General features: G+C 41.0%; 1 protein-coding gene across 19 annotated transcripts in view; it reads left to right on the top strand.

The window, feature by feature from the left end:
* SYNE1 (spectrin repeat containing nuclear envelope protein 1) overlaps positions 1-16839 on the top strand; it is a 465530-nt gene that overhangs the window by 334750 nt on the left and 113941 nt on the right. For all 19 annotated transcript variants that reach the window (XM_079939340.1, XM_079939347.1, XM_079939346.1 and 16 more), the window contains 8 exons: positions 3521-3622; positions 8100-8219; positions 9779-9979; positions 12249-12422; positions 13471-13602; positions 14049-14245; positions 15539-15671; positions 16046-16228. In XM_079939340.1, the coding sequence (XP_079795466.1) occupies positions 3521-3622; positions 8100-8219; positions 9779-9979; positions 12249-12422; positions 13471-13602; positions 14049-14245; positions 15539-15671; positions 16046-16228 (1242 nt within the window). The remainder of the gene's footprint in view (positions 1-3520; positions 3623-8099; positions 8220-9778; positions 9980-12248; positions 12423-13470; positions 13603-14048; positions 14246-15538; positions 15672-16045; positions 16229-16839) is intronic.

The following is a 16839-nucleotide window of genomic DNA, read 5'->3' as shown; positions in this document are numbered from 1 at the left end:
AACATAGTAAGCACTCAGCACGTTTTGTTACTGTTGCTGCAATTAATAGTAGTATTTATGATAATAGATATAGGATCTAAAACCAGTGGAAAAGTTAAATTATTTCTCCAAGGTTATTTAACCATCAAGAACTGGAGCCAGGATTCGACTCAAAGAATGTTTGTATATTTTATATTGTTAGGATGATGGCGGGGGAGTTGGAGAAAAGTAGACTTATTCAAGATATATTTGGAAGGCAGAATCAATAGGGGAGCGTCTGTTTGGATCTGGGCAACAAGAGAAAGGGGCACTGCTGAGGAACTCCAGGGACTCTGACGTGAGCATCTGGGGGGCATTGGCTGACAGAAAAGACAGGTGGGAGCAGTGCCATGGACCAAGGGGCAAGACTGGGTCGTTAGCAGTACCACTGGCTGGGCAAGGATATCAGGTAGAATTAAAATACTCAGGTGAATAGTCGCAAGTCTGTGGCTTAGAAGAATGACCTGCATTGGATATTTGCATTTGTATCTGTTATGCTGTGTAGTACACAGAGAGGAAAGAGCATTTCCCTTTCAGTTAGAAAACCTGGGGTTGATTATTTGGGTATTTTGTCTTGAATGCAAGATCTGATTGCATGTACATCTGTACATAGTATGTCTCAAATCAGCTAAACTGTTGTGCAACTTATGGAAACTTGTTTCATTCCTCTAAAATTCCTCTTGCATAAAATAACACACTGAGTTTTAATAGCATTCTAGTCAATTGGCCATGAATGAGGTGGGTTAAAAGTGCAAATGGGTGTATCACCAGGAGCCATGTTTCCCTTTCTCAAATTGCGTTCTCTATGCTAGTGTCTCTGGTACTTTTCAGTTGTTATTGGTAATCATAGCCAGTCAGAGTAAAAACTGAACGAAGCACGAATACTCTGGAACTTATTCTGGGTAGAGGATCAAGAGAAGAACAAGTAATCTTGAAATTCTCTTTCAATCATCTTCTCTATTTTTCTCTCAGCAAGCTTCTACTTGCTGGTGGCCAGCTCACAAACAAAAACTGACATTTCAAAATGTCTGTGCTCCAATTTAATTGAGAGAAGGAGTTCCAGTGTTAGATAATTAAAAGTCAAGTCACAAACCATTTTACTTTGCACTGAGCACCTGGTATACTCTCAGTGCTCAGCGCTTATTGGAATGGTAGCCTTCATTTTACAGTTAACTTTTTTTTTTTTTTTTTTTTGCGGTACGCGGGCCTCTCACTGTTGTGGCCTCTCCCGTTGCGGAGCACAGGCTCCGGACGCGCAGGCTCAGTGGCCACGGCTCACGGGCCCAGCCACTCCGTGGCATGTGGGATCTTCCTGGACCTGGGCACGAACCCGCGTCCCCTGCATCGGCAGGCGGACTCTCAACCACTGTGCCACCAGGGAAGCTCCCAGTTAACTTTTGAGTATTAGCTTTTGCCAGATGTTAACGTTATCCTATACCCAACAGACAATCTGGAAAATGGGTAGATGTTATGTAGAAGTATGTTATCTACATGGAATCACAAGTTAATTATCACCTATTCTGTATTTTTAAAACTTTTATTCATAGACTTAAACCCAAATAAATTTCCTAGACATTTTTATAGTTGAATATTTTATTTAAAAAGTAAAAAATGAAAGAATTTCTTACTGAATGAGCAGGGCAACACAAATGATTTTAAAACTTGAAGCTTCCTGTTTCTCAGACAGCTAGAAGCCCACCTCTTTATGCCCTACAAGTAATTCCAGTAACTGTAAGAAAAAAATTGTGATGTCTGTTATGTGTGTAGTATATAGATACCTTAAATACCCTGCTGTATCACAAGTGTGGTATTAAGAAATGGTTAAAGCCTTTGGATTTTCATTCTTAAGAAAATACCAACGTCCATATGGTTATAAGCCCCTCTTAAAGTCCTTTATTTAGTAATTTTTAAATCAGTCATATTCTCTGCTTTACTTTCTTCTTGGCTAGTCTCGTCTAGTCATTAGCGCAGCTTCTAGAAATGTGAACTCTGTTCTCTATTACCTGGAGTAGAATATGATTAATCTAGAAAATGTGCTATTAAACATGTAAAGATGATATACAGGAAATACATATACCCTCTTCATTTCTAACCCACCTTTATACTTATCTACTCATTTAGTTTAACGGAACTAATGTTTTTCTAAATACATGTAGGTAATAAGGACTTTACTTCTTTTGAATCTGTTCAAATGAATGGGAACCTCTTTTCTTATGCATATAAACAGATAAATGTATCATGGTTCTAATGGCCCACGTGGCCTTACCCTGAGCACAGCTGATGACACAAGCATTATCATAACTCATAAGCAGAACCCTTGTTTCTGGCATCGTTTTTCCAGTGCTGTTCTTATAATTTCTCGTCTAGTCTGCAGCTAGGCTTGCAGATTGGTTTGGGTTTTGGTTAGTGGCAGCTGCTGCCTCTTAGGACCGTATGCTTTTCTCTAAATCTCACGTTCAGTTCTATTTCTTCTTTTCTTTTTAAACTGCATAATACACCTACTCTTTTGCTTCAGCCTCGTATTTTGTGTTATAATGCTACCATGTATCCTTAAAGACTTCTTTTCTTCTTTGGTGTGATTATCCTTCTACTCATGAGACAGTCAGAATTTTTGCATCTTGGTACCATACACACGTGTGATCAGCTCCCGCTGAAGAGAATGTGATAAGTCAGACTTGAGCCTATGATGAGCAACCAGCCCATCACAGCGGTTTCTAACTAATAAGAAATAGAGCTTACTTGTTGATATTTCCGGAGAAAAATTAAAAATGTTAAAATTCAAGCTTTGTTCTAGTTGATTATTCCTTTTAGAATTGAGTATCAAAAAGTCTGAGAGTTATCTCCTTTCTGTACAGAGTTAACTCAATATAAGTATATTTGGACATTTAAATGAGTAACGTTTAGGAGTAGGCTTAGCTAAGATTTTTTTGTGTTGTCTTTTCATATGCCTTTGGTCACTGTGAATAATGTTTATCTTCTAAACTTCTGGATGGCTTTTTATAAGCTTGTGCAAATTCTTTGAAAATAAGAGAAAGAAGGAAGTGAGGGAGAGAGGGAAGGAGAGGAGAGAGGAAAAAAAGGATCATAATTATTCTTAAGAATAATATTTTTCCCCCAAACACAACACCACCTCCAGGTTGTTTTACTAGCTAGAAGTCCTTAGTGTAATATTTCTGCTGCAATGTTTAAATGTGCTCCTTTATTACAGAAATAACAAGAACATTTGGGTGACCAATATTGCTTTTTATTTGTGTACTTCGTCTCCATCTGTGTTGTGTTGGAAATGCTTTGTATAACAAATTCTAGCACTTGGTGTAAATTTTTTAGCACTTGTATAAATTGTTACCAGTTCCTTTTACTTTCCCATAAGATAATATTGTTTCTTCTGGAAACAATTAAATTCCTACCCCTGTATATTATTTCTAAGAATGTGTGTTATATTTACAGCCATTTTGAATTTCCTGTTACACATGTTAAGCCTTCCTGTTGCTTTCCTCCTCAGAATGATCTGAAGGTGCTGTTTGCATCACTGGCTGACCACAAATACATCATTCTGCAGAAACTGGCAAATGTGTTTGAACAGCCTGTGGCAGAGCAAATAGAGGTATTTACAGCCGCCTTTTTCCATAAGAGCAAGTGCGATGAGTAGATCTGATTTACTATGAAATTCCACATATTCTTTGGAATATTAATGGCTTACTGTAGCATTTTTGTTTGTCATCTATTTTGTTTTTAAGTACCAGGTTTACAGATTACATTGACTCTGTCACTTACTTCTGTGTGTAACCAGGAAATGTGAGAGAGGAAAAGGTGTTAGTGACAGATGCTGACCTGAAGGTGTTTGCCACCTAACCATGAGATTAGACATGAACCTCAATGACACTCGACAGGGAGTCAGACCGTCCTGGTAGCGTTACACATGAAGCACTATGGATGTTTAGAAGCTGGGAGATTACCTTCAGCGGTGGTAGGATTAGGGAAAATTTTGTAAAGGGAAATTCGAACTGGACTTAGAAGTTTGGACACACAGAGACTGGGAAGAAAGGTGTTCTAGTAAAGAGAACAGCAAGAACAAAGGCATAAATGTTAGACCATTCAGGGCACTTCGGGAGAAAAGCAAGTAATCCTGTTCGGCTGAACTGAACAATGAACAAAGGTGATTGAGGGGAAGTAGGGTTCAAAGAGGAAATTTGAAGCAACTTATAGAGCCTGTTGCATGTCAGAGAATTTGGACTTTGTTCTACAAACGAGTGGTCAACTTTACTGCTTGCGCACTTCATTGGTTAAAACAATAAGCACACACCACAAATACATGTGTATTTACTTATTTATAAATTACAAGCAGGTACTGTGTTATAAAGCATACACACAAGTGAAAATTAAAAATGCATGTGGTTGTATATAAAGGAAAGACACAGTGTTTCATTCTCATCGATCATCTTAAACACTTTTGGGTACTTTTGGGTGAGTAGCTTGGAGACCACTGGCAGTGGAAAGTCACTAGGGATGTTTGGGGGTGAGGATAAGTGTCAGTGCCAACTCCTGCATCTGGTGCTTGACATGACAGCTCAGGAGGAGGGAGGCAATGGGAAGGATGTTACACAGAACATCCCATTTCGTAAACTAAGTAATGATGAAAATGTGTGCTTTAATAGAATTGCATACCCTAGTTTCAGTAGACCTCTAATGGTTCTGTGGGTAGAGGCCATAGGGAATCACCTGAAATACAGACCACCTCAAATACTTCCCTATAGGTTGAGATATCTAGATCTCTCTCCCTCTCTGACCATCTAAAACAGTTTGCAAAATTATATTTGAATATGTATCTTTTTGCACCCTAATTTCATCTGTTTTTTAACAGAGGTCCCTCATTCTTCCCAAATTGAAAATCATTCTTCTGCGTCATAACTTCTACTTGAAAGGACCCCTTTTTATTTTTATTTTTTATTTTTGGCTTATAATGTACCCAATCCCAAACAGAATTTGAGCAGCCATAAGAGTGCTTTGCCTTGAATTTCTAATGTGAAATTTAGGATACGTATGATCACAAGTAACACTTTTACTGATTATTGACCAATACAACCAATGTAAATTCCAGAGATAAAAATAAATTACTCCTGATTTCGCTGAATAAATGGAAAGCAACTCAAAAAGTGCTAATCCCATCCCTACCCTCCTTGGGTTAAAGAGGTAACAGTAGCAGAAGCATGGGGATATATTCATCTTTGGAGTCGTGTCATTCTGACCTAGAACAGACCTGTTGCCCCATAAGCCTGTTGCACAGCTGTCTTCTTCAATCTCCCTTTACTACCGTTCTGAGAATTTCTTTCACTTCTCCCTTCTGCTGGGTCTTCTCTTTCCTGAGCTTCAGGTCTTTCTCTTTACTGTATTGCTTCCTTGTTTCCTTAGTGCACATCCTTACTAAGAAAGGATGCGTGCTACATATAGTTTTCAATGTTTTGCATGTCTGGAAATGTTCCAGTCATATGCTCACATACTGCTCATAGCCAGGCTCTTTATACAATCCTTGGTCAGTTCTTCACAGAGTTTGGAGGCTTTTGCTCCATTGTTTTCTAGCTTCCAGTGTTGGCTTGAGGAATTGAAAATTGTTCTAATTCCCGAAGGCCTCAGTGTTCTGAAATTTCACAGCGACACGCCTTGGGGATGGTCTGTTTCATCCAGCGGGCTGGGGGCTCAGTGGGCTCTTTTGATCTGGCAGCTCTCATCTTTCTATTCTGGAACATTTTCTAAGAGTTATTTAAATAGTTTTCATCCCTCTATTTTATCTGTCTCCCTTTCTGAAATTCCTTTTAGGCAGATGCTGGATGTTCTGGTCCAATCCTCTAACTTCCTTATCGAGGGACATGTCTCTCTTTGTCTTTTTGCTCTGCTTTCTGAAAACTTCCTCAGTTTCAACTCTAAACTCTTCTGTTGACTTCTGCATATCTGCTCTCATGCATTTAATCTTCTCAGAGACTGGGAAGTAGTATCCACTTTTGGGTAGTATCCTGTTCTTTTTCAAATACATGCATTGTCTTTTATAATCTCTCTGGTATATTAGTGATTTGGGGGTTGAAAGGGTTTTGGGGGGACTTGGGGGGAGTTTTTATTTGTTGGTTTTTCCTGTATAATCTATTCCCCTCCAGGTTGCTTTTAATTTGTTGGCCTATTTTGGTCTCCGTCTTTCATGTTAGAGGCTTTTCTCAGCTATATGGAAATGCTTTGTTGTCTCTTCGCATTTAGGATGAGAGACTGAATGGGAACTTCATGAATGGCTGGGGCTTGACAGTTTTGAGGTTTATGGAAGGATGATCTGTGTGGGCTATTGGAGAATCCTTGTGTCAGATTTTTTAGGTCTTTTCTGTTGGTCTTTTCATATTCTCCCGCCCACCCCCTTCTGTCTGGAGAGTAGAAACAAGGCTTCAGCACTCTAGGAGACGTAGGGGATCCACATTCAGCATTCAGTGGGTGTTGTCACTTTATCCCCTTGTTTTCAGTCAAGGACTCGAGCCCACAACTGTGCCTGGTGCCCCTCAGTCCAGAGACATCTGTTTTACCTTCTCCAGAAAATGAACTTTCAGCCTTTCGCCAAGGAAGGGAAGAGCCAGTGTGGAATGAGGAAGGGGATCTGGGAATCGAGGCGCTCTTTAAGCAGCTTTCCACCAACCCTCCTTAGTTAGCACCCGCCCCATGTTGCCCAGGGTTCCAGAGATTCCTGTTGCTTTAATTAGGTGATAAAGAAGCCCTGCTAGCTTAGGATCCAGCTTTCTCAGCTTTCCTAAGTCAATTCCCGTGTATCCTTCTGATTTTCAGCTTGCAAAATTTTGTTGGTATTACCCTCTTTCCTATTTCTTTGCCCTTGTAGATTTATGAAGGAAAAACACCCCAGAAAACAAGCAAACAAAATATTGGCAGTGGTTTTAGTGGGGACTCAGGAAAGAGAAAATAAGACACGTGTGTTTCATCTGCCATGTGGAGTCCATATTCTTTTCATCAGGGCAGCTGAGGTTGCTTTTCTTCCAAAGGCCTTCCTCGACTGCTCCAGGATTCACTGGTGTCTCCCTTCTCCGAAGTCCTCTAACAGGGATGAGCTGCAGCAAGCTTAGTACATAGCTGTATTCAGCCTTGTTTCCTTTTCTGCTGTTTACTCAGGCTTCCTAAGCAGACTGGAAGCTCCTTGAAGGCCAGGTTGATGCCTTGTCCTGCTGCTGTAGACCTCACCCTGGGAAGACAAGGCTCAGCGCTAGCTGTCACTTTCATACCTGATCGCTTGCCCTCCCATTTCACAATGGAGTAAGCTCTCTCTGACCATGCTGTAGCATAGTTTCCTCTTTCCTCGCTGCATCCCGCTTCAAAGATGCTCAAAACTGCATTTCAGAAAACCAGAACATGATCCCCTAGAACATCTAGGCAAATACCTTTTTCTAAAGACGTCCTAAAATCATGCTTCTTCTTCAGGATGCTATTCACCATTTCCCTTATTTGTTCAAGGAAGCCATTGTTCTCCCAACCCTCCATGCTAAGCCCTTCCAACCTCCTTACCTTTTTTTTTTTAATTTATTTTTTTAGAAGATGTTGGGGGTAGGAGTTTATTAATTAATTAATTAATTTTTGCTGTGTTGGGTCTTCGTTTCTGTGCGAGGGCGTTCTCTAGTTGTGGCGAGCGGGGGCCACTCTTCATCGCGGTGCGCGGGCCTCTCACTATCGCGGCCTCTCCCGTTGTGGAGCACAGGCTCCAGACGCGCAGGCTCAGTAGTTGTGGCTCACAGGCTTAGTAGCTCCACGGCATGTGGGATCTTCTGAGACCAGGGCTCGAACCCGTGTCCCCTGCATTAGCAGGCAGATTCTCAACCACTGCACCACCAGGGAAGCCCCAACCTCCTTACCTTTAAAATATCTGATCTGCAGTATAATAAAGGGCCTTCTTCACTTTTCTGTTTAATAGGGGACCATCATTTTTATGTTGCATGGCAAATGTTTTAGGTGGAGAAGAGAGGAGCAAATAAGGAGGCACGATAATCATACTTTGCATGGCAAATTGCTTATGGGAGTTTTAATAAAATGTCATAAACTTTATATAGGCAATACAGCAGGCTGAAGATGGGCTAAAGGAATTGGATGCGGGAATCACTGAGTTGAAGAGGCGTGGTGACAGGCTGCAGATTGAGCAGCCTTGGGTGCAAGAACTCTCCAAACTCCAGGTACCGTTTTCTTCCATTGGCATTCAGCTTCAATGGTACATCCTAACTGGAAGGCAAGAAAACATTATTTTGTCTATTTTTTCAGGCTTTCTCTATAAAATTCATGTCATTTAGGCCCAGTTTTTCTTCCAAGTAACTCTTAGAACATTTTCTGAAACTTCTATCGTATTTAGTACAATAAAATAAATCGACATATTTTGAGATTCACTGCAGGGCGGTCTGTGTGGATTTGTTGGAGGACCCTTGTGTCCAATTTTTTAGCTCTTCTATTTTCTTGTATTCTCATGCTTTGAAGATTTTTCTGACATTATTATTATTCCGATGGCTAAGCATTATAGCATAGTTTAGTTGTGGCATATTATTTTCTACTGTAGAAAATCTAATAACTGGCAATCCTACCTAGAAAAGTTAAAAAAAGGCTATCTACCCTGTATTGTACTACACCCAAAAAAATTTTAAGGAAAAAATACTTAAGCTAATACTTTTAGAAAGTGTATTTTCTCAAGTTCAAAATTATAGTTTATATTTCATACATGTTTGAATGGAAAAGAGACATTGTTTTAATTCCAGAACAACAACAAAAAATTAAAGGTAGCTGAAATCTAAACAGACTCCCTGGCATCTTTCAGGAGTAGAGAATTAACACTCTGGATTAGTGTTTTTCTAAATCTGGCACTTAGGCAAGAATCTGATCTCAGGTTGGTAGGAAGATACTGGGATAGTAAACCAGCAAAGTGTAGCATCTGAAAGGCAACACAGTTAAGTTATATTAAGAAAAAATATGTGCGTGTGTCAGGTTTTCTCTGCACACACGCCTTATTGCAGAACCATTGAGGGATTAATAGTATGAGTCCAATACAGGGTCACAAGTTCTTACTTTTGAGAAAATAAAATACCTCTTATTTTAAAAAGAACATTTTTATTTCAACTATCTCATTCCATTATCTAACATTTCATCATGTGATGAGCCCATGGCCCCGACTCTGTCCTTTTTAGACAGTTTTCCGACAGTACTTAAATGTCAGGTGTAAGAGTCAAGCGTCATAGCTGTAAATAGGCATTAAAGTTGAACTTTTCCAGATTGAGGCATTTTGGCCTGCTAAACCTTAATATGATACGTTAATCAGGTCCATATGGCTCAAATAAATTTTGTATTTGGTGTATCATCGTCCGCTAAAATGTCTTTCCTGCTTAAATAGTTATTTATTTACCCCACCACATTTGGCAAAAACATTGCCTTTTTAAGTTTTAAAGGCTTTCTGCTCACATTAAACTCCTCTGTTTCTGTAGCTCTTTATTTAAGGAATAGTCCCAAATCTGATTATTACTTAGCAGACCAAATGTTGAGGATGCTCTATTCAGTTACTCTAAAATTAGAAAATTTGAGAGCATGATAAAACTTGAAACTACATTTTCTATGACATTTCCCTCAGCCACAAGAACAATTTTTCAGCGTTTTAACCCCACGGAAACTATTGACATCCTGTGAGCACAGGTGTTAAACGTACCTCATGAAGAGGTAGGTTTGAATTGAGCGTGAGTATCTGTCTGTTTCTTAGGACATGTACGATGAGCTGATGATGACCACTGGCTCCCGGCGGGGCGGTCTGAACCAGAATCTTGCACTGAAGGGTCAGTATGAAAGGGCCCTGCAAGATCTGGCTGACCTGCTGGAGACCGGACGCGAGAAGATGGCAGGAGACCAGAAAATTATCGTGTTTTCCAAAGAAGACATCCAACAACTACTTGACAAACATAAGGTAAAAAAAAAAAACAGAGAGAAAGAAAATGTAGTTTTGAAAGCACATTCTCACTCACTGACATATATTTAGTAAAACCTAACATTATCAATCGTTTATGAGTTTCTACTCATATAAGTTACTCTTTAAAATGGTCCACAAATGTATATTCAAGCCCACTGGCACTCAATAGCACAGAAAAATTAGAGAGTATATATTCCTATAATTCTGTAAGTGAACAAAGAATACCAACCATACCAGTAATTTTAATGATCAGTCAGCCATGCTTTCTCCTTCGTAAACTGCAGTGGACAGGAAACCCAGGGACTCTCTTCAAAGGAGCCCAGCTTCATTCTTCACTCTGCCCTTTTCCTTTGCATCCCTCACGCCCATGTGTTCATCTAGTCCTAGGTGTTCTCTCTGCTCTCCCTTGTCCTGGCCGAGAACTCCCCACTCTGCTCTGGGAATGCAGAGCTGCCCACTCAGCTCTGGACTGGCTTTATGTCTGGTACATGCATCACTTTGCTCTTCTGGTCCTTAAGTACATGCGCCTCGGGTTACCGTGGGCCTCAGGAGTTTCTTCCTGGGGACGGCAAGTGCTTTTACTATATAACCAAACTTGGGAAGCCTGAGAGTGTTCCATCAGTGTGTACCGTAACCAAGTTCAGGTTAGACACTGCTCCTTAGTGAAGGAATGCCTGTTTAATGCACACACACACACACACACACACAAATTGCATTATTAGTAATATTACAAAAATAACATTTTTGCCAGTTCAGAGACTCAACCTCCCAGATAGTGGAAATTTCTTATGAGGAAACTTTAAAAATTCCCTAAGATTACAGATGATTATCATTCTACCATTACGTAGCTCTTTGGTGGCTTATGAAGGTAGATTTGGGGGGGGGTGGGGGGCGGCGTGGAGAATTGTGCTTGTTGCTACTTTTCCCAGAGGTTTTTGTCCAAAACTTTGTGATTTATTAAAGCCTTATCATTTGGCTTTGAAAACATTGCTTTAAAGTTCACAGCTGGTTTTTCTCAAATCTTTGACCACAGCAATAAAATATCATCCTGAGTTATTCCAGAGGGGAAACTGGGATCAATGAGTATAAATAACAGAGAAATAAAGCTCAGTAGATGAAGAACTCTAAAAGGAGCCGGCTGCCATTGAACAGACCCCCTCCTGGCCATGAGAAGTCCATCCAGGGCTGTCAGGGGGAGACGGGGTTGTAATAGGAATATCAGCTTTCTGTGAACATTGGGCTAAATGACTTCCAAGTTCTCTTCCAGCTTTAAGATTCTATGATATAATAATTGTCAGTTGAAGATAATGGTTCTAGCTTCTCCTGACCAGACCATTTTCTGAGGGAGAGCTCTGTGTGACCTTGGGCATGTTGCATTAGACTGAGTAGCGCAGAGTCTGTAAAGTGGGAAATAAAACTACCTATCTTAAGGGGTTGTTAGGAGGATTCAACGAGTTAGTTGCCGAGGTGTTCATAGGGCACCTGGCACGTAGTACACACTCAGTGTTAGCTGGTGTTAACGATTCCTGGTCCTTTAGTTTCATCCGTGGTGCTGGGAACAGGAAATGGGATAACCTTCTCCCCATCTTCTGGGGATTTTTATGTATAGAAAGTAAGATTTTAAAACACATTTGTAGGGTTGTGCAAGGCCTGCAGTTCTGCTGTGTGTAGGTTTGTTCTGAGGGAAATTTAAAAATATGAATGCCAGTTGGTGTGTGTCCAGCTGTGCTTGGCCATGAGTATTAAGTACAAAAGAGTAGAGCTCAAGCCCAGCCCTGGAGGAAGAAAAATTGTGAATGTGTCAAGTGAGGACATTGCAGGACGTAGAGGGCAGGCAGAGGCTGAAGGTGGGGAGCGGCCTCTCATGTGTCCCAGGGACAAAGGAGGCCAGTGTCTGTGGTGGAGGAAGCAAGTGTCCACCCAGATGGTACCAGGAGGAGTGGAGAGGGCGGACGAGTGTTTCAGCAGCTGCTCGCCTCTGAAGGGCTCTGTTTTGGGGGCAGAGTACCTGCAGCACAGCACAGTGTAGGTGCTTTGAGTGGGGGGCCAGGAGAGGCCAGTTAGGAGGCTGGACCCCCATCCCACCCCACCCCACCCCCATCTCTGCAGGAAGCGGTGAGTGCCTGGGTAAGTGGAGGCCAGCAGGGGAGGACCACTATCACGCATATATTAGCCAAGTTCCATCAGCTTCCAGGTTTGAAGCAATTTTTATTGTAAGGTAGTAAATGAATGAGTTGCTGACCTCCTTCTATCTGAAAAATTGCAGGAGTACTTTCAGGGCCTGGAGTCTCATATGATCTTGACTGAAACACTCTTCAGGAAGGTTATCAGCTTTGCGGTCCTACGGGAAACTCAGTTCCACACAGACCTGATGGAGCAGGCTTCGGCTGTGCTCAAAGGGGCTCACAAGAGGGGTGTGGAGTTGGAGTACATTCTCGAGGTGAGCCCCTGATGCCGCCCCTCCCCTACAGCACACTCCCTACTGCACCGCAGACCCTTCAGGCAAGACACCTTCGTTCCTGCGATTTGCCTTCTGTGACCTCGGAGGTGTCTCAGACTCAGCATCATGTGTTGCCTGTGCCCCTGGTGTTTCTTATCCACATTTAGGTAAAGGCTGTGCCTTACTGTGAGTTCAGCTAGATGAATACCAGTTTCAGACTGGGCATGACGATAGTTGGGGTCTCGATAGTCGGACTGAAAGACTGCTGACTTTTGCTATACATTATTGAAAAAGACTTCACATGATTAAAAAAAGATTTTCTGATTTTAAATAGAATAAAAATCATAATTTTCTTTTATTTTTTTTGGCCGTGCTGTGCAGCTGTGGGATCTTAGTTCCCCGACCAGGGATTGAACCCGTGCCCCCTGCAGTGGAAGCACAGAGTCCTAACCACTGGTCCACCAGGGAATTCCCTAAAAATTATAATCTTAGAATAAGTGATTTGGTATTTCTCCTTAGTAGAATGTCTATACTGTATATTCATATTTCTTAAATGTCTGTGTGGGTTTTTTAAATTTGCAAATGTAATGTACTTAGTTCACTTACTTTGGAAAGTAAACACACCCGTCCCTTTCACTTAAGTCATTCGTTCATCATCACTGTGGTAAAGGATGAGACTGTGAATTTCAGCTGCCTGCTGTGTTCCAGGTGTGCTGCATACGTTATTCTATATAATCCTCACAATGGACAAGATATTATTACCTCCATTTTTTTTAATGTTGAAAATGAGGGAGGTCAGAGAAGCGTAGTAACTTGCGCTGGTCATACAGCTAGTTAGTTGCAAAAGTGAAAGCCCGTTCACAGTGCTTTTCAAGGTCACCATCTGATGACTTGCTTCAAAGCTATCTTTCGCTTCCCAAAGCAAACCCCTAACGCAGGCATCTCCGACATGTCTTTAAAGAGACTGTCAGATGCATATTTGCACACGAAGAGGACTACTCTTCCTTAATGAGGATGTTTAGCTCACACACTGATGCTGTGTTTCTAGACATGGTCCCATCTGGATGAGAACCAGCGGGAGCTTAGCAGGCAGCTGGAGGTGGTGGAGACCAGCATCCCGACTGTGGGTTTGGTGGAGGAGAGCGAAGACAGGCTTATCGACCGGATAACACTCTACCAGGTCAGCATCTAAATGACAACTTGGTGTAAAAAGTTGCCACAGTTCCTTTGGAAGCTTTCCCATGGTTTTAACAGCATCTAAACAAACTTGCAATCAAATATTTTATTAAGTACTTTAAGTATTTGTTTCGTAATATAACATAGAAAGGTCTTTTTTTTTTTTTAATGAAAGCCCCTTTTGAAAACTTAGCCTCCACCAAGCAGTATTTTGTACTTTGTGTTGGCGTCCCACTATTCTTGAAATAATTATACTTTGACTGTTTTAAGTGCACCTAAAGTTATATTCTTAGATATAGATGAAAAGTCTCGAAGCTTCTAATGAAACTTGGGTGCCAATAGTTGAAATTTGACTAAAAGGTAATGGGAACATTATGGAGAACTTACCATCTTTAGGGGAGAAAAATTGCATTATCTCAACTTTTGACCCAGTGTTTTCAATCATTTTAGCATTTGAAATCCAGCCTTAATGAATACCAGCCCAAATTATATCAGGTACTAGATGATGGGAAACGACTTCTGATATCTGTTAGCTGCTCAGATCTAGAAAGCCAGCTAAATCAACTTGGAGAACACTGGTTAAATGACACCAACAAAGTGTCTAAGGAACTTCACAGATTGGAAACAATATTGAAACACTGGACCAGGTAATACAGTGACTCTTTTGCAGATTTTTACATTAGTGCTGCAGGGTATTTTATAAGGCTGTTGGGTACCTGAGTTCACGAAGATGTGGTCCCTCTAGGAACTTATCACAGAGTTTGGAAAATAAAGACAAGCACAAACCTTCCAGTTGGATTCTTGTATAATTGTATAAACATGTACTTAAAAATGTGGCGGGGGGCAGGCATTATGCAATACCTCTTACCTTTGAGCTGGTGTCTCCCCTGCCTACTGACTGTACATGGGTGGTCAAGTATATCTAGAAGGAGAGAAAGAAGAGAAAGTTTGTTTTGAGAAGGTAAAGGTTTTCTTGAGGGCAATGGGAGGTATTCAAGAGAGGTGGGGGGTTGATTTTACATAGTGAAATCCTTATTTTTATGCCACCTTTATTTCTAAGAACTTTGAATAACAATCATGTAGTAATTTTCTTGTTTAAAATATTTATTTATTTATTTTGTTTGTTTATTTTTGGCTGCGTTGGGTCTTTGTTGCTGTGCGCGGGCTTTCTCTAATTGTGGTGAGCGGGGACTACTCTTCATTGTGGTGTGCAGGCTTCTCACTGCGGTGGCTTCCCTTGTTGCAGAACATGGGCTCTAGGGTGCACAGGCTTCAGTAATTGTGGCACGTGAGCTCAGTAGTTGTGGCTCGCAGGCTCTAGAGCACAGGCTCAGTAGTTGTGGCACACAAGCTTAGTTGCTCCGCAGCACGTGGGATCTTCCCAGACTAGGGCTCGAACCCGTGTCCCCTGCATTGACAAGCAGATTCTTAACCACTGTGCCACCTGGGAAGCCCAATCATGAAATATTTTCTAAATAGCCTCAATGTGAAGGAGTAGGAGAAAGATATTTTTATTTGCAACTTAGAGATGGGAAAGCTGAAACTCAGAGAGACTGACTTGCTTAAGGTATGAATATTAAGAGAAGGGAATTTGAGAGTGTCAACCCAGGGCATTATTCTCCCAAATCTGTTGTGTCTCCTTTTTTTTTTTTGCGGTATGCGGGCCTCTCACTGCTGTGGCCTCTCCCGTTGCGGAGCGCAGGCTCCGGATGCGCAGGCTCAGCGGCCATGGCTCACGGGCCCGGCCGCTCTGCGGCATGTGGGATCTTCCCGGACCGGGGCACGAACCCGTGTCCCCTGCATCGGCAGGCGGACTCTCAACCACTGCGCCACCAGGGAAGCCCTGTGTCTCCTTTTAAAATTAGCATTGGTGACTAACATGGGTTAGCACAAAGTCAGAATTGGATGTTTACTTAATACGCTTATTACTGTCCTTACAGATATCAAAGTGAATCTGCAGATCTCACCCACTGGTTACAGTCTGCAAAAGACAGGCTAGAATTTTGGACTCAACAATCTGTGACAGTTCCTCAAGAACTGGAAATGGTCCGTGATCATCTGAACGCTTTTCTGGTAAGCTCAAGAATCTAAAGCCTTTGATTCAGTTTTATTGTTTTCAGGCCTGACTTACAGGTGAAAAGGGCATCAGTTGTCAATGGATGTACTTAGGAAATCAAGCTATAGAGAATTTGTCAGTGTTCACTCTGTGTGTTCAATAATTATGCAGAATAGTAGGGTTCAACATTGCCTCTTTAAAGTAGTGTTTAAGTAATGTTGGCCTTCATTTGGGGCAAGGATGCGTTGCTTTTGTTTTCCTCCAGAGTGTTTAATATCACCACTCCCCTTCAAGATGTAAAGAAAATTTGTTTATGTAATAAAGTAGTCTTTTTTCTTAAATGAAGGGTCTGGCTACTCAATCCTGATTTGAACATTGCTGCTTCTTTTAGGAGTTTTCCAAAGAGGTGGATGCCAAATCTACCTTGAAATCGTCTGTTCTGAGCACTGGAAATCAGCTTCTTAGACTAAAGAAAGTGGACACAGCTGCCCTGCGTTCTGAGCTGTCACACATTGATGGCCAGTGGACTGATCTGCTGACAAATATTCCAACCGTACAGGAAAAGCTCCACCAGGTACAGAAATAATCATCGGTTTAATTGGTCGTAATTGGTGTAAGCAGTATTAGATGGAAAAGTACATTGATCTGCTTTTGCTCACAAACTTAAATCAGCTTTGTCTTGGACATCTCATCTTTTATGTCTTCCATTGTATTGCATATTAACACTATTATATATAAAATAGATAACTAATAAGGACCTACTGTATAGCACAGGAAATTCTACTCAGTACTCTGTAATGACCTATATGGGAAAAGAATCTAAAAAAGAGTGGATATATGTATATGTACAACTGAGTCACTTTGCTGTTCAACAGAAAGTAACACAACATTGTAAATCAACTATACTCTAATTAAAAAAAAAAAAAAGTGAACGGTTCTACAAATGCCCTATCTGTAAATCCCCTGTCTTCCAAGAGCTTATCATGTGTGTGTGTGTGTTTTAGAATCCTTGTCTGTCCTTGTCTGTTTAAATTCTTTGTTTTCTCATAAATAAAATATGGGTAACTATACCTGTCTCATAAAGTGGGTAGTTATGAAGATTTAATAATAATAATAATAATATATGTAAAAGACCTATAACCTTACCTACAATAGAGCTGACATTCAACAAGTAGGGGAAGAGAA

The sequence above is a fragment of the Stenella coeruleoalba genome (assembly GCF_951394435.1).
Source record: "Stenella coeruleoalba genome assembly, chromosome: 12".
Taxonomy (NCBI): Eukaryota; Metazoa; Chordata; class Mammalia; order Artiodactyla; family Delphinidae; genus Stenella; species Stenella coeruleoalba.
Note: the sequence above shows the minus strand (reverse complement) of the source record. Positions and strands in the feature narration are given on the sequence as shown.